Source organism: Monopterus albus, unplaced genomic scaffold (assembly GCF_001952655.1).
Source record: "Monopterus albus unplaced genomic scaffold, M_albus_1.0 scaffold177.1, whole genome shotgun sequence".
Taxonomy (NCBI): Eukaryota; Metazoa; Chordata; class Actinopteri; order Synbranchiformes; family Synbranchidae; genus Monopterus; species Monopterus albus.
In genome coordinates this window covers 711,344-729,340 of record NW_018128057.1, presented here as the reverse complement: position 1 = coordinate 729,340, position 17,997 = coordinate 711,344, and the positions used below count along the sequence as shown (strand labels likewise).

General features: G+C 46.7%; 1 protein-coding gene across 1 annotated transcript in view; it reads left to right on the top strand.

Moving 5' to 3' along the window:
• ankfn1a (ankyrin repeat and fibronectin type III domain containing 1a) overlaps positions 1 to 17,997 on the top strand; it is an 85,371-nt gene that overhangs the window by 37,144 nt on the left and 30,230 nt on the right. The window contains exons 7-10 of the mRNA XM_020616706.1: positions 2,357 to 2,482; positions 8,060 to 8,258; positions 11,297 to 11,507; positions 17,648 to 17,842. Of these exons, the coding sequence (XP_020472362.1) occupies positions 2,357 to 2,482; positions 8,060 to 8,258; positions 11,297 to 11,507; positions 17,648 to 17,842 (731 nt within the window). The remainder of the gene's footprint in view (positions 1 to 2,356; positions 2,483 to 8,059; positions 8,259 to 11,296; positions 11,508 to 17,647; positions 17,843 to 17,997) is intronic.

Sequence of the window (17,997 nt, the reverse complement as noted above, 5' to 3'; positions counted from 1 at the left end):
TAACATTCATTGGAAACCGATGAGACCTCACTGTTGTGTTCCAGCTGGTAATAGAGCCATCCACCAACCTGGCATTAAGCTCTTAAAACTGATTAAAACTGCCTGTTTCCAAAGGCAGTTCTGTATTTGGTTTATGATCGCTCAGAGAAATGTTCCAGCATTTTCTGTCCCGTTGATCGGCAGGTGTAATTCTATTGTCACTTTCACAGAGTTACAGAGAAGGATGGACATTGTCCCCAATGCGACTTTGGGAAGGTGCTGGCATGAGAGAGCTGACCAGAAGTCAGTCATCAGTATGTAGCTGCAGCTGTGTCAAGGTTTGCAGGTGTAGCACAAGAGTTTAAAGACAAAAACCTCCGGAGCAACATGAGTGTGGATGAAGAGTAGGGCATTGTGACACCTAGAGGCTGCAGCAGCTCAAACCACAGCAGCTCTGATACATGACTTTCTGATGTCTCGAGCTGAGAGGAGGATTCCAGTGGTAGTTTTTGTCTAAACTGGGAGACAGTTGTACATGTTACACAGCATCACCAGGTTTTCCCAGTACATTTCTCTTTTGACATTGAGTCAGAAAAATAAAAACAACTGATACTTATTTACCAGTACACCAATCTGTACATGTACTGTATTATGCTCCTCTATGTAAAATTTAAAAGACAAATAAACTGAACACACCCCGGCTCTCGCCTAATGTCATATCTATGTTGATATTAGATGAATCACTGGTAAGAGATGTCGTCATTCTCTGGCTGCAGAAGATTGTTGTTTTTGTCCTCAAATTACTGATCAGTGAAGGCAAAGATATTGGTTGCAGATTAAGGTGAAAATGAAAATGATTCACTTGGTTGGTTGATTTCAACTCTGTGGCAGGTAGCCATGACTCGGATGCTTCCAGCTGTTTGAACAACAACCTGTGACAGCCTCCGCGCAGACTCATTCAGCAGGTGGTTACTGTGATATCCTGACAGTCATTGCATTTCATTGCTTTTTGTTTTTGTGCTGCAGTGACTGTTTCCTCTTCAGCATCAGTACATTTAATCTCCTGTTCTGAGGCTCTCACCTCCTCACACCGTCAGCTCCCCTCGCTCTCTCCCCTTTTGTTCTCAGCCTTTTCAGCCTGGAGCTGCTGCCGCCCCTCCTCCGTCTACATACTGGGAGTGTGTGTGTGCATTTCACTCACTCACTTTCCTCCCCAGTACTCACATCGTGCCTTGCTATTTGCTCTTCTTCCCAGACATCCCTGCCTCATTATTTCTCTTCTTCTCTCTCTCTCTTTTTCCCGCTGTGTCCACTCAGTCGCTCTCTCCGCTCTGAGCGCGTCCACTCGATGCGTTGCGATGCGTCCGCCGGTGAACAGGTGTTCACACTCAGCCAGAGCCAGAGCTCCGTAGTAGAGAGCAGATAAAGACGCGTGCTCACTCACACACACATACCCAGGACTGAGCATCACATCAGGTGGCTGCTGGGGTCTCTGCTCCCCTGGAGATGATCCAGAGCTCCGGAGAGCCAGAGGCAGCCAGGAGGCATCAGTCAGAGAGATTTACCCCAGCGCAGGAGGCTCAGACTCTGGGATGGACCTGCAGCTAAACAGCCTGCTGTACTTCCTCTGGGAGTCATTTACCTCCAGGGTTCCTAGTGAGTATCAGAGTTTAAGACAGGTAGAAGTCATGACAGAATAAAAAAAAGTGCTCTTTTTTACTGCACTTCAACAGCTGAGGCAACTTCTGTGCTTCAGTTTTGATCCAACAGGTGTCTTGTCTTGTCTGCTCTTTGTAAAGTACAGTGTGTCCTTATGTGGGTTCTGGTGCAGGATTATCGACCAGTTCAGGTGCACTGGGATCCAGTATATGATAAGTGCGAGTGCTGGGCGGCGCATTCTCATCTCTCCTTTGCTGAATTTTTGCTGCAGTCTAGCGTGAAGTCAGACTGCAGCTGTGTCTGTCACTCCCTGTTGTTCTACTTGGAAAAAAGAAATATCTGCAGGAGACGTTTGTTTTCCAAAGTCTGGCTGAAATTCATGCTTTCACAGACAAAGACGGAGGGAGGAGGTTGTGGAGTAATGGGACAGAAGAAATTCTGTGGTTTGCTACAGTGAAGATGTGGTTTCTGGAGTCTGGACTCGGGGAGATGGTAGATGGAAGGTGTGAGGACTTGCTGACCGTGTTCATGCACACGTGTTTCCGCTCGTTCTGACTTTATCTGGAAACACCTGTTGAGGATTTCTTTTCTGTTGTGGATGTGACAAAGTGGATTTCCAGTGGTGGATTTCTTGTTCTCTGGTGCTTATGTGTCCCTCTCTCCTTCTATGTGTGTGTGTGCGCGCGTGTGTGTGTGTGTGTGCACGCGCATGCATCAGGTCGGACAGTAAAATCTCACGGTTGGCACAGAGGTGGAACCAGAGGCCAACAGGAGATGCTCTGATCAAAGACCTGAAGCCCCTGTTTTACACGGGAGTCCCTCCATCCTCACTCAGCCTGGACAGGTGAGGACACACACACACACACACGTACACACACACACCTGAGCTCTTGCCGTGTTTTTGATCGGCCGTGTTTTCGATTGGCAGTGTTACACAGCGAGGTGCCCTGATATAAAGAAATAATAGACAGCAATTTTCGAAAGTCTCAAAGATCAGGTTTAGGCCATGAGAAGGCGACACTGAAGCTGCCGCAGAACGTCATGATGAACATCATCCCTGATCATTCGGTCACATTTACAGGTGTGAAATGGGTAAAGTGGGTTTGGAGCTAGTAAAAGTAAAAGTCCAGCTCAAGTGTTGGAGTTCCTCAACTACAAGCAACAAACAACTGTTAGAAAATGTCTGGTTGTTTGATTAAAAAGCTTTGCTGTCAACTACAGCTCCCATGGTGCATTTGGGTCAAAGGCATCCAATCCAGAGCTTTGTCAAAAACCTCAGATTGAACTGGTTATTTTTGGATGAATTCAGCTGCCGTTGCTACATGTTAGTTCAGTGATTCGTCAGAGAAGCTCCACCTCTGATTGGCTTCCATAGCGCTGCTGCTAAGGCTCATGGGTATTGTAGTATTTAGAGATTATTTAGATCCCTACTGTTACTTTTGTTGGTATTGTCCTCAGAGGTACAGGCTGTAATGTATCTGCTTGTGTAAGACAGCCATGCTGCAGCTCCCACCGGACTGTCTCTGAGGATGTGTACTGCCCACGGTCATTATCTCTGAGGTCTTCTTCTCTCGCCGCTGTTTAACCTGTTCTGCAGGTCACCTCCATTCACACATCATACTCTACAACTCATTAGTTTTTACTTTAAGAAGTTGTCTAGTGTGTCTTCATGCAACACACTCGCACTGGGTGTATAACTAATGTGTGTTCATACTGGCTGTGAAGGCATTTTGAGCCTTTTCCACTGTAGGTACCTACGATCCATCACATACCCACTCTGGAGGTCAGTTCCAGGAGCTATATTTCAGCACTAGTCAGGAGCTGGTACTAAGCAAGTTGACTGCAGGCAAAGTGGCGAAAGCATTAGATTTCTGCAAGTTTGTGTTCTGCTTGTTCACCAGGTGTTTATATAAAATGCTCATGCAGTCTCTCTTACTGGCACATTTATTTGGATGTGTGATGAAGGAGCATTGAGGTCGTTGACTGGAAGGAGCAGCCCCATCCTCATGTAGAAAGTGACCAACACAGGGACAGATAGAGTGGAAAAGCAAAGTGGAATGGTCCACATCAGTCCTTGGGGTTCCACCGGGTCAAGGGTATGGGAAGCTCCATGTGACAGCTCGTTAAGTTCCCGTGATGGAAAAGCGCCAACTGTGACTTCTCTATGGCATTTAAGTTATGGATGCTTTAGCACAGATATCATGTTGAACACTCTGAGCTACTGAGTTTTCAGTGATGCTAAACCTCCGTGTGCTGCAGTGGAGCAGTGTCCTGTTGGTGGGAGAAGCTAGCACATAAGCTTAAAACACTGCCTTTAGCAGGTGTCTTAATCTGGCTACAAAATGAACACTTCTTTCTAATGCACTTCCAATGGAAGTCTGCAGCCAGACTTCAGGTATGGTGTATGTCCAGCTTGGCCGTTTGAGCGTAGCAATATGATGGACTTCAAAAGAAAATTTACTAAAAGTTATTGTGTTAAAGTCAGGGGACTTCCTCCGTGAGTACTTCACTGCTCTGACCAGTAAGATCTAGTACCACAGGCTCTTACTGAGTTGATTCAGGTAGAAAATAAGCGCAGTATGCTTTATGCCCCGTGTGCAGGTTTATCAGCTTAATACTGCTTTGTTATGTGTTAATGATTATGAGTCTAGTAGATGTGATGATGAGTTAACAAGGGCTTTAATAATAATTTGTCTTTATGGTAAGCCTCCACTACATTATAGTAAAAGGTGACCTGCCAAGCAGGCAGCGCAAGGTCAGATTCATGTGTTTTCTTCATTAAAGCCTGAATAATCCAGCCAGAGACAGTCAGACAATTAGAATGCTCACCATGGGGTGTGTGTGTGCGTGTGTGCGTGCACTTCCGCCTGCGCGTAGTGTCACACTGAACAGCGAGTTCCACAGGAGTCGTAAAAGCTAATTTGTTCCTTTTTAATAATTTAAAACTTCTTGTTCTCTTTGTTTCTCTCATCTGTAAACATGCGAGATATGTGGAAAGACTGATATTTGGATCAGTTTGTACGCTGAACCAATTATGTTTAATCAGCGCAGCTGCCAGATATGTGTCTCTCTCTCACTCACACACAAACACACACACACACATACACACAGCTGTACTGAAGTTAATTGGCTGTGTTGCTTTCCAGCCCTGAGGGTGGGGGTTGATTTAAGTGCCTGTTTTACTGCAGCTGTAAACTGCGGATTGGACAGTGCATTTGTGAACATCATAAATTACCCACAAAGATCATGACACATTAGTTAATGTTGTTATTATTTCTATATCATGTGACACACTTTTGTCACATTACTGAGACTACTTTTCATATCCTGTGTGGTTTCTGCTCATGCACACCTGCGTCTGCAGGCAGAGTGTGATGGAAGCAGTTTATTTTGTCATCTAAGGACTAATCGGGATCAGCAGAACCAGCTGTGTGCACACAGGGTGGGGCTTCGAGCACAGTGCAGTGGAAAGGCGATGTGTAGATGTGTTCGCTGGCTTCATCTGACTTCATGCTGAAATCACCCATGCAGGTGATTTCACTCATTTGATGACAGTGGGTCCCTGGGTATGACATGTAGCCCCCACTTGTTTCTCACCTCCATGCAGTTGCTTAGCATCTTTTGCTGGACGTGTCTCTTTTGTCATTTTGCATCTCTTTGTGGTGAATTTGTTTCATTTCAACTGTTTTTGTTTTTTTCCCCTTTGGTTTCTTTCGGGGATATTTTGCAGGCGAGCTTCAGGGGCCCTCTGACCACCTGGGCCCCTGAGCCAGTGCCTGGTCGGCACCTTTCAGTAGTCTGTCCACGGCCACAGCCATCATCTATCTCCAGCTCACTAGGCTGTTCATAGCATTAGATAGCTTCTGTTTGTGTGTATATGTTTTGTTCTTTTTGTGCGTGTAGCAGTAGCCTAGGTATCTCCTCACACCGACTTGTCATCAGTACTTACAGTCATGCATCATTTGTATCAGTGGTGGTAATAACCATGTTCACTTTCAATTTAATTTCTTCACTTCTTCATTTCCTCCCAGCCCTCAAAATGTTTTACGATCTTACAGAAAAATACCATTGAAAACAAAACACTGCATTAATGGTTTCCTGCAAAAATATGGCAACAGATGTTTCTCCCGATGTTGAAGGGATTAAAACACTGAAGATGAACACATACTTTTAATATCAGATTTCAAGATGCTGCAGTAGAGATATGGAGACTGTGTGTGAAACTCCACAGTTTCGGCCAATGTGATAAGCTGCTGTCAGCCTGTTAGTGGTGCTTTGAAAGGTCACCGCTGAAGTTAAACTTGTTTGCAGTTTGTGCACAGCCACCAGACACAAAATCCTAGCAGCATTAAACATCCTGGGCGGCACTGCCAAGGCATTTGGCATCTTTGCTTTCTTTGTAGTAAAGTGATTCTGCTACGGATGTGATGAGGACAGAGCTTGGAGGGCAACCTGCAGACACCCAGTGTGATCTCTACCCAAAGCCCCATGTCCGAAAGAAGCCTACTGTCCAGTGTAGACAGTTGAATCCACTGACTCCCTGTTTTTATGGTTGCAGGATTAAATTGCCATGTAGTTTGCCAGTCGTAGTTTGTATGGTGAGTTTATTAACAGTCTGTGTTAAATATGAGCTGTTACTGTCTTGGATCCATTCCAAGCAAATTTCATGCTGGAACCAGATTCGATAAAGAGCCATCGAGCGTAGACCCTCCCGCGATGGCCGTGAGGCAGCGTGAACACAGAGCAGAGGAAACATGAGCAATCAGCAGCGGTGTGTGGACTCTGACGTCCTGCTGGGCTGAGTGCAGAGCAGTCAGGTGAAGCAGCAGTGTTCATTTGATGTTATTGACGAGACACTGCAAGTGTGTTTCCAGCAGCAGCAGCTACGGCTACAGCGCTGTTTCACAGTGAGTGTGTGATGGAGGCATGTGTGGACAAGGCTCTGCTGCAAAGAATGTGCTTCATGTAGACAGTCCAGACACACACAGCACATAGGACAAAATGCAACGTAGATGAAATCAGACCATGTTTTGCTGGAAGCTGTCAATCTAACCTCTTCACACCCCCGCAGTGGAGCGCAGTGAAGTCCTGGGATGTTCTGTCCCTGAGCGGTTTATCACAGATCCGTCACACTGGACAAGCACAAATCTCACTGAGGCCCTTGTTGTACCTCTGAACCAACGTGTGTATGTTCGTACATTGTACTTCCATGTGTTAATACATTAGGAAACAAAAGCAGAACCTGGGACAAGGTGTGCAAGCGCAGTGGTTCGGTAAGTTCCTACAGTGGAGGAGGCCTGTTTGTGTTTTGGCTGCACTGAATACAAATGTGTCATGTATGAAAATATAAAGCAATGAAAAGTTATGTTTATATGAACAAAAATAACTGGTAGCGCATGTTTCGAGTTGTATAAATCAAGCGAGCTGCTGTAGAAACTAGTCCTTTTGGTCACGAGCCTGGGAAACCATTGACAGCTGGGACACTGCATGGCGCTGAAGCTGGGGATGTCACTGATTAACCTACTGATTGACCTTGTTTTTCATTCTCGCTCTAAGCTCATGGACTTTCTCCTGAAGGTGACTTTTTGTCCAGCGCTGTGGCTCAGAAGCTCACACTGAACCTCCACAGATGTCTCTTTCTGGCAGTCGCGTCCTTTCACAGATGCTGTATTTGTCCGAGAGTTCTGTAGAATGAGTGAGAGCTGGGGGCGACAGGAGGCCGTGTACTGTAGGCGCTGAAAGAAAAATTGAAGCAATTTCCTGGGACAATGCGAAGGCTAAGGATCAGTTCCAGCAGAGCGGTGTATCCTCAGCAGCAGAGAAACAGGAACACTGACAGGTCATAAAGCTGTGACGACATTCCCCTTTGATATACTCAGTGATTTATATAAAACCTCAGAGAGAGAGCTGCTGAGGAAATGTCCGTCCATCCTTTCATCCGTCTCTGCTGGTCATGTTGGCAGCAAAGTGCAGCGGACGTCCTTCAGCTCGTCCTGGCTGATCCTCCAACTGGTCACAGACCTACAGGGGGATGTTGTGTTTTTAGTTTGGATTTATTTCTGATTTCCTGAAAGAGAGGTCCCGGTCTGTTTGCCAGTGAACTCTGGTGCCTCTCCTTTGTTGTGTGAAAGCAAAGTGGCCCAACCACAGGGCTCTGTGATAGCTGTCAGGAAGCCCTCAGCATCAACAGTATGCGTGTTTAAAACTGCAGTTTACTGCTCTTTCCGTGTATTTTAACAGTTCACGAAGCCTATTACAACTTGCTTGATGTAGCGATCTCACAGTAATATTACTGTACAGCTCACCACGGTCCTGTCTCGACCTTCAGTTCTTCATGAGCTTTTTTGTGACAGCACGTTTATATGGCCTCATGTTTACAGAACTTAACAGTGTTCTGATTTTATCTCTCCCCCCTCCTCAGCAGACGCCTCCCAGGGGTTATGACCCAGCAGATGCAGAACCTGCAGTTGTCCCAGACCAGGAAGTGCCCCGGTGGGCCGGCCTCCCCTAACGCCGCCAAGCGCCTTTATCGAAACCTGTCAGAGAAGCTGAGAGGAAGCACCTCCTCCTTCGAAGATGCCTATTTCTTCGGCAAGACGGACCGACTCCGCAAAGCCTCGGTGAGTCTGCTGCAGAGAGAGAGGGAGGAGGAAGACGAGGCGGTAGTTTGTCACTTTGACTCAGGACATTCAGTAGGAGCTGTTGTGGATTTCATTCATTGCTCAGTGAGGTGAGAAACACATCAAGTCAGAAACAAACCAACACGAGTTTGTCTTTTAAGATCGTTGCTCACGCTGTCTACTGTAGAACACAGCTCACAGAACAACCTCCAAAACCTCTGTATATCCTGAGTAGTAGAAAAGTACTGAGTCATCTAATCTTTGTGTATAAAATGTGATATACTGACACTGCACAGTTTCTCTGAGCCCATGTTCACATACTTGCGTTACCTGGGTTCTTGTAACCTGAAGTACATACTCACAGCTGATTTACTTGGTTATTAGAATTGTTGGTGGTGGTTGATGTTGTGTTGATCAGTGACTAATTGTTTCAGCTCCAGTCTTCTGCATTACCAGCTGCCCAGAGTGAGCAGGGCTCCATCCATCCCCACTGGTCTTGGTCATGTGATTAGTTACAGTTGTGTTTGGTCATTTGCACCACAGATCCACTGAGGTGGCTCATACTTTAGTTGCTAATTATGTCCCTGCGTTGTGTCCGTTTTTGTCTTGATGTGGACCATATCCTTAAAGTTAATCAAATCAGCACAAACTTGGACATGTTAAGCTGTGTTTTAGCAGGGGAGGTCTGGCTGCAGTGAGATCCCTGGGGCCATGTGTATGACACTGACCCACTGATGAAATAAAAGGTACAGAAATGTTCAGCTTCTGATTTTCTAACCACGTGCTACACAGTCTGCTACATGGGCCAGAACTGCAACTGAAAAAAGCAAGCTGAAGTCCAAGTAAGACTTTTACTGAAGCAGCTGCAGGAAGTGATGGTTTTACAGCGTTTAAGCAACATGAGCATGCTAGTTCACAGCTTGTGTACTGGCAGCAGCTGAACTGTATGATGTAAAGTGTGGAGAAGACGTCTGCGGTCAGATGTTAAAGGGAACCCTGTCCGGCTGCTGAGTCTGACACAGAGGGATCAATAGCAGTCTCATTTGGTGTGTCTGCTAATTGTGTTAACAGCGGCGTCTCCAGAGCCCGGACTCTGTGTTCCTTCATTTGTCACATCAATGATTCAATCTCGAAGCTTCTGCCTCGAGCCCTTGTTTTCAGGGTTCTATCATGAAAAGCAGACTTGGTTTCTTCTTCTGTCTCTCCTGGGCAGCAGATTCTCTTCAGCTGCTCACTGACAGATTATTGATCAGGTGTAAGAGGAGGGTAATGTGCCTCGCTCAGGGACATCTGGGGGAGAGCGTCTGGCTTCACCATGAAGCAGCACTCTCTCTTCTTCATCACTTCTCAGCCTCCTCTCTGTCTGTCCTCTGCCATCGTCACGTCCCTCTTGTTGCCCTGCGAAACATTTGGTCTCCAAGATTTGGCATGTGACGGCTGTTACAGGTCATACTGTGTGTGTGTGTGTGCGTGTGCGTGTGTGTGCGTGTGTGTGTGTGTGTGTGTTGATAGTTAGATCATACTGTGTGTGTGTGTGTGTGTGTGTGTGTGTGTGTGCGTGTGTGTGTGTGTGTGTGTGTGTGTGTGTTGATAGCTGCAGCTCTCCAGAACTCTCTGTGCCAACCTGCTGACATTTACAGACCCGTCACAGGAGCAGACATGAAAGAAAGAGGCAGACGGGGGAGGGGGGGGTGTATAAGAGAGAGGCGGGGAGAAAACAAAGGCTCTGAGCACGGTGGCCTGTGTGTGTAATCTGAAATCAGAACAAACAGGTTGGTGTTCCTCTCATGGTGAAAACCGGCAGAGAGCTACACAGAGCCTGAGCAGCAGGGCCAGGTTAGGAACCGGTGCGGCCCTGGGCTGCAGCCTGGGTCTGATGGGGAGCAGATGCAGACAGTCCACTTAGGGCTGCTGACCTCTGTCTGCAGTGTCCCTTGGTGTGTGAACATCAGCCTCTACAGTTGGTTTACATGTGGAACAAGCTGCTTATTAACCAAAACTGCTTCATACAGATGTGGGTCTGAATATTATTAGCAACTTATAAATGTTTATAAGTGCTGCTGTTGTTGTTTTATAATGTTTTCTTTTCTTTTTAATATTCTGTATCCCCTCGTCCTGCTGTTAGTGTTTCCAGTGAATCATTAGCTCCTGAGATGATCTGTTGATAGAAAAATACTGGACGGTACATTTTGTCCATTAGCTTTTCGCTGCAGTTCTTCAGAGTGATGTGAAGCTCCAGTGACAGCTGCAGAAAGAACGCATCCAGCTGATGTTTCAAAATTCCCCTCGTGTGTTGTCCTCACACGTGTCCTCTCAGAGAAACTCCAACAGAGAAACAGATAATTCTTGTTGTGCGAGTGTACGTGGAGCTTTGTGCTCCCTGTGTCTTATACTGACATCATTGTGGATAGGCATTTGACTCAGACTGCACTCACCAGGGACCACTACATAAGAATGATTGGTTTGTGCTAAATGCAGCTTCATTTCCACGCAGACTTCTCTGATGGAGAAAAGGATTTGCAGTTGCTTCTGTGGAACAGTGAAGGTTTTTGTTCAGTGATATCTGCAGAGTGTCCGGACTCTGACGGGCTGTCGGTGCTGGTGCACGGTCAGCTGTAGACAAACACCTGACCTCAAGTTGTAGCCCAAAGCGTAACTGAGTCCATGACAATGTGACACTTTGTGTTTCCATCCTCCAGATTCTTATGGGACCCGGAGATCCCGTTGAGCATGAACACAGTGTACAGTCACCGCAGCCACAGCCGTGCTTGTCGCTACGTGCTGTACCATGTCATTACTCCTCTGGGTTCATATGTAGATTTGTTCACTTTACACCAAATGAACTGAACTACACAAAGCTCTGGTTTTTTAGTCTGCAAAGAGTTTGCTGCACAACTTTCACATCAGGATAAACAATCTGCACCAACACACAAGCTGTGGAAACCTGTGCTAAAGAAGCCAGTGCCCAGATAACAGCAGATATCTGTGCTGCAGCTTCCTGTGTCCTCTTGTAAATGTGAGCTCTGTTCCTGTTTCAGACGATGCAGGGCGGTGACTGTATCTTCGAGGCGGTGGAGCAGCAGGACCTGGATGCGGTGCAGATTCTGCTCTACCAGTTCTCAGCTGAGGAGCTAGACCTGAACACCCCCAACAGCCAGGGCCTGACACCACTCGACATCGCCATCATGACCAACAACACGCCCATTGCCAAACTGCTGCTGAAGGCCGGCGCCAAGGAGAGTCCACACTGTGAGTACAGTGCAGCTGGGTGGCGGGCCGTCATGGGGTTGTTTGTCAGTTAGTTGAACATGCTACATCTCTGATACCTGGAGATGATGAGGCTGGAGCACTGAGGCCTTTCTATTTCACTTGTCTACTCATTGTCCAGTAAGAACCCAGTTTTCATGGCAGGGTTGAACCCGTTTCCCACCTCCCAGTAAGACAACCACCACACAGGACAGAGTGGAGGTACAGCAGGTGACGGATGACAGGACACTTCTGACTGACTGAGTGGAAACACAACCAGCAGGGTCACTGATCAATCAGCTGATCACTGTCCTGATAATCCGATTGATCAGTTTATCCCCAGAATGTCAGACTCTGGGAAAAAGTCCCATTGTGACTCTCCAGAGCCAAAGGTGTTGTCTCCACACGTCTTGTTGTGTCCAACCAGCAGACCCACAGAGACTCATCTGATTCTCATGTCTGACAAAGAAAAGCATCAGCTCCTCACATTAAAGAAGGTGGAACCAGAACATGTCGGTGACTGTTGATTCTAAATAGCTGCCGGTTAATTATCTACCAGTGAACTGGTTCATGGCTGCAGCTCTATGTCGCTGAATGGCTTCATGAGGACGACACAATGGTGTCAGTGAGGGGGAGGGGATCTGGATTAGAAGGAGGAGGTTTCCTCCTCTGACAGAGGAGACCTGACAAGGCTATGGAGACTCGGCCCTGCTGGGTGGTGGTCTGTCCTCTCAGCTGTCACCCAGCTGCGTTCCTGTGTGGCGAGTTCCTGGTTTCCTGCAGTGAACTCATTTGACCACCAGGTCCCCTTAGTGAACACTGGAAGCCTCGAGCACAGTTGACTGGACAGAATCTTCGACCAGGTCGTACCGCCCCATCTCCATTCGTGGCTGCTCCCCAACACCAGTGTGGCTCATGGTGTGGGAGCAGAGCAGCACCTGTGTCCTCTGTCTTAATTGGTTTCTGACCTTTTAGTCTGACAGACCAGAACCTAATTTCCAGGTGAGCCGATCAGAGCGATGGCCTTGTTACTGCCGACGGTGAAGTAAAAATATTTTCTCTTCCTGTGTTTCTGTTCTCTGACAGTTTAACGCTCTTATTGCAGCGTCAAACATCATTCACAACTGAATCTCTTTGGCTTTTGGACTGTTGGTCAGACACAAGGAGAACACATCACCTATAGGGCTCTCAGAACTTGCCATTGCAGTTTTCACCTTTCTTGATCTTTTGTAGACTAAATGATTCGGCTGAGGGCTCGTGAGAAGATTAGGAGAAGTAAAACATGTTTATACTGTTCTGCCCTCTGAGTGCATTTGGTTTGTTTATTGTGAGTCATGCAGTGCTGCCCCCTGTGGGTTATACGGCAGCAGTAATCTTGAGAGACGTTCACTTGAGAGAGAAAGTTAAGTCAGATATGGTAGCCTGCAAGGTTTCTGCTACTTCTCAGCGTTGTGCCTTGGACACCATTCGTCTGTGAGTATTGTTTAGTTGTCCTCTAGATATTATGAGGAGGAAGTGTACTGTGTTGAGGTTTGTTAGAACTAATATAGTTATGAGCCTATTATTAACACTGCTGGCAATTCGGTAGGCTATGTTGAGCAGTGAAACTGTGTTGTGCTAATTTCCGTTTGTTGTTTGTGTTTTGTTGCAGTTTACAAAATAAAAGACAAATAAAGTAATTTGTCAGTGAATAACAAGACACGTCACACCTTGGTTTTATTGGGGAATTACACCCTGTAAGCTGACTGTCTAGTTTTGAAGACGGACTACTAATGGCGAGGACAGTACATGTACAATATTGTATTGAGGATTTTTAAAACTTTCTTGTGAAATGCTGCTGAACAGTTTTACAAACCTGAATAATTCCAAAAATCTCAAGGTGAAGTAGCAGTATAACCCATCATTTTATGCCCCCACATTTCCTTCATAAAGTAAAAAAAAATGCCTTCACATTCATTTGTTTCACGCTTTTCATCATTACACAAGCTTTCTGAAATGCAGAGAAATTAGCCTGAATGTAATCTTTACTGTGACTTCGGCTGGAGGAGAGAAGAGCTTGTTATGTTTCGTTCCCACTTGTCAATGAGCAAACGAGAAAGAGGCAGACCCAGGTAGCCGACTTCAATGCAAGCAGTGATTTATTATGTACAGTGATGAGGAGAAATAACAAAATGCACAGAGGGAAATAGGGAGAGCTGGGCCGAGCTGCGTAGGCTGGGTCACTCCTGGGCTGGTCGGTGGTGATGATGGCTACTGAAGGTAGAGACAGAGAGATGAAGGTAATAGTGGAACAGATAGGCGACTGAGCATTGACCTGCCTGGGAGGGGAGAGTGGAGCCATGGTCCGGAGGAACAGTCCATGGGGAGAACACAAAACAGTAGCTGGCTAGGGAATAATAATATACAAGGCTGTGAGGAAGAGAAGAAAAGCGTTGATGCCAATGTTAAGAAAGGCTAAGGAGAGAGGAGAAATCGCGTTTCTGCGATATGATAAACTGGTGACTCCAGCTGGTGATAAGGGAGTGAGGAACAGGTGAACGTGATTAGTGTTAATGGGCAAGAGACAGTAGGAAAGGTGAGGGAGGCAGAGCGGCCGAGCAAACCTGACAGAGCCAAGTGAAGGAAGAGTTGAGATCAGAAAAGAGCTGTGGCATCTCACAACCTAGGGAGACGTGTCGGCCTGTTTCTAGTCCCAGAGCTCGTTTGTTTTCTAATTCATTGTGCATATTTGGAAAAATCGCTATGGGAGGACGTAGCTGAGACCAGGCTGCAAACTGAGTGAGTGTTAGTAGCTGGTTGTTGAGAATCGCTGCTCTGACACCAAGTCTACGCAGAATAAGCATGTGCACAGGTCCCGTTCAGCCAGCGGAACTGAACTGAAAACAGTAGAGCTGCCCCATACATTTAAAACAACTAGTGACTAAATAGTACAAAGAACTCGAAGTGTAAGTGTTTCAGCTCCCTCAAGCTGTTTTATCTTTCTGGGAGGATCAAGCTGATGAAAGAGGATTTACTGCAACACAGCTGGATCAGACTGACTTAGTTTGAGCTGGGTGTTCCTAATAAATTGACATCTGTATGCAGTATAGGGTGTGTGTGTGTGTGTGTGTGTGTGTGTGTGTGTGTGTGTGTGTGTGTGTGTGTGTGTGTGTGTGTGTGTGTGTGTGTGTGCGCGAGCTCCCCGTGCAGTGTGACTGATGCTGTGAACCAGACAGGGCCTGTGTTTGTGTCTGCTGCCCAGTCTGGGTCTCCTCTACCTAGTCCTGAATGAGCCCCCTATCCTGCCACACACGGGTTCCCCCCCATCAGTCCCCTTGCTGTCCTCCATAGACTCTCAAAAGACAGGTGGTTCTTCCCAGCGACCCCCCGTCAGCCCCCACTGTCTGCCCGTGTGTGTGTGGGGTGAAACAGTGGCCACTTTACAGTGAGCGGGGCCTCCTGCGCGACTCCCACTGCACTGCTTTAACAAGGTTTGTCGTTTAATGGTTTAACTTTTCCAATGATGCATGTAACGTCGGGGCAATTACAGCTAAGTGATTTATTGTGCCATGGGCTGGCGTGGCGAGAGCTCTCCAAACAGCAGCCTGAACTCTGGGCGGCGGTACAATCCCATCCTTGTAAACAAACACAGAGTCAACACTGCTGCTGTTTTCCCTTCTGGAGCCTGCTGCTCTCTGTTTGTGTCATTCCTCAAGTGCCAAGTAAATCAGTCAGCCGGGGCGCGGCAGCCCCGTGTCGCTGTGCGCTCGTGGTCCACCGTGAGCTCACACGCATGTAGCCGGGTCAGTTTCCATCCAAGAGTGCATGCACACTTAGTATTTTTAGAGTAAAACTACAAATACAGTGTGACAATGTGTACAATACTGTGTGAAAATACTCCATTACAACTAAGGCAGTGCTATCAGATTCATATGGCACAGTCTGCACACGGAGGCAGTTACAAAGTTCTTTACTAGAAAACAAATTCAAAACAGTGACTTTAAGAGAGAATCAATGCATCTACAAGTTCAGAGGCCAAAACAAAACAGGGACTAAACGCCACTCCATTTTAATGACAGATTTCTTTGCAGTAGTTCTTAGAAGGTGTTTTGCGTAGGCTTACAGTGAGACGTCAAATGACTAAATAAATAAGTAGTGACTAATAAATCATGGAAAACTACTACAGCCTGGAGGTGAGGACTGTGAGGAAGGCAGAGTTATGACTTTGTATTTACTGAATCTAAACGGTGACTGGCTATGGTGGCACAACAGGACAGCGGTGACGGGAGCTCACACTTCTTTCACCAGGACTTTCTAAGGCACTGATCTGTGATCTCGGTCAGTTGGATATTCATCGTAGTATCTCATACTTCTGACTTTTTCACATAATCTTAAATCAGCGTTTTGACATTCAGAACATTTGTTTCCTCGCTTTACTTCATATTTTCACACAGTAAACCATATTTGAATGTGTCAGCTGAAGAGGAACTCTTGCTGCTGTTAAGAATTTTCAAACATGTTGAAGTGCAACAGGCGAAGCGGGGCAGTGAATGCACCATGAGTGAACAGAGCAACGCCGGGCCACACAACAAACACTGTTCCTTCTCAGTTGTTAAAACAATTTTTTAAGTGACAGCCACAACTCCTCCTCTGTTTTCTCTTAAATGTAAACAGTAACTGAAGTGCAGTATTTCACTGGATCTGCTCTGAGTAAACTGAGTAAATGCTCTTTGTCACTTGTGTAAATGTCTCTGTAATGACTTTGTATGTCAGTGTTTTCTGTGTGTGTGTGTTAATGTGTGTCCCTGAGCTCACCTGCGTTGCCTGTGTGTTAATTTATGAGGCCCCTCGGGCCCCTGCAGGGGTGTCGGTCTATATTTAGAGCCCTCTCGTCCCTTCAGTCAGACAAGGTGTTTCTGTGCGAGGCGGCTCCTTCTCACACACTGTGGCCTGTTAACTTACAACCTTTTCAATTAGCCACGCGTGGACAGACTGATCAAACAGGAAATGACACCTTTTTCCCACTGTGGTCATTAAAGCCTCCTAACAGCATCACTCTATATTACACCAGTCGACCATATCTGGTGTCACTGGCGCTGGCAGTCAGCTCTGTTCACGTTGGCTGTCCATCTGCAGACAACTGCACCAATTCAGGACATCTCACGTTACACATGCTCATTATCTCAAGCACATGGTCTGCCACAGTCGCAGCTCAGCAAACACACTCTTTAGAGAATTAACATCAGCAATGATTGTCGTCACAAAACACACCGCTTCAAAACAACAGAAAACACTGAAGCGTGTGTACAGCCTGTGCTTGTTTCAGGTCTCTCATGCATTTTTGTTCTCAGTCCTTTGGCCTCATTTTCAGCCTCATGTTTTATTTCTGCCTGACAGCTCCGAGAACAAATCCTCAAATGAGTCACAAAAAGTCTGGAACGTCCAGACAGTGAAGATTTTAGCTGTCTGTGTGCAGCAGGCTACAGGCCGAGCTGAGGTGGAGATATTTAGCAGCCACACACACGTAGCGGTATGTGAATGAGGGTGTTCTTGTGTGCGCTGTTTGTTTGTTTGTGCTGCTGTCACGGTCCATGACTAAGAGCTGGAGCGGCAGGCGAGTGAGCGAGCGTGCAGTAAGGCAGCAGTGTTTGGAGGAGCTGGCAGCAGAATGGACGTTTCACCGTGACAAATGTGCAGGAACACACACAGACTTCAGACCTGTCTTGAGTTGTCACTTTCTCTTTTTAACTGCTTGCAAACATCCGTTTGTTTCCAGGAAGAGTTGAAACCAGCTGGTACCTAACATGTCCTTTTATACGACTCAGCCTTGTTTTCCAGTTGCTGTAGTCCTCAGTGAAGAGACAGCTGAGATGCATTTGACTACATAAGAATGGAAATAATGACAATTGGGGCAGAATGCTGGGAAGTGAGATTCCAGGGCTTCTCCACAGTCTGCTCCCACTTCCCAGGAAAAAAATCCCTCTGGGAACAGTTGGATTGTTATGTGTGTTTGTGTTACTGGTGCCAGGGTTGGTTCCACCACCACAATACAGAAGTCCTGGAGAATCCAGTTTAAGTGCATCAGTGAGTCCAGACTGCAGAGAAGGCTGAAACCCTCGGTCTAATGGGCTCCTGGTTGTGTGTCTGTGTGTTCTGTGTCGTAGTTGTGAGTGTGGAGAGTCGGGAGGCCCACCTGAGCTCCCTGGTGGTGGAGGCGGAGCAGCGGGCGGCAGACCTGACGGCTCAGGCTCAGAGGGACGGCCTCTCTCTGGAGGCCTGCCACAAGGACAAGCAGCTGAGGGCCTGGGAGTGGAGGTGCAAGCTGTACAAGCGCATGAGGACGGGCTTCCAGAACGCACGTGAGTCACCTTGGTTTGATTTCTGCTGCAATTGGAAGGAGAGAAGAAGCAGATACACAGCCTTTTGTTAAATATGTGGCCTCCGCTCCTTGTTTACATCTGTTTACATTTATTCATTCATCACTTTTGCCTGAAGCAACGTACAAAATGAGGCA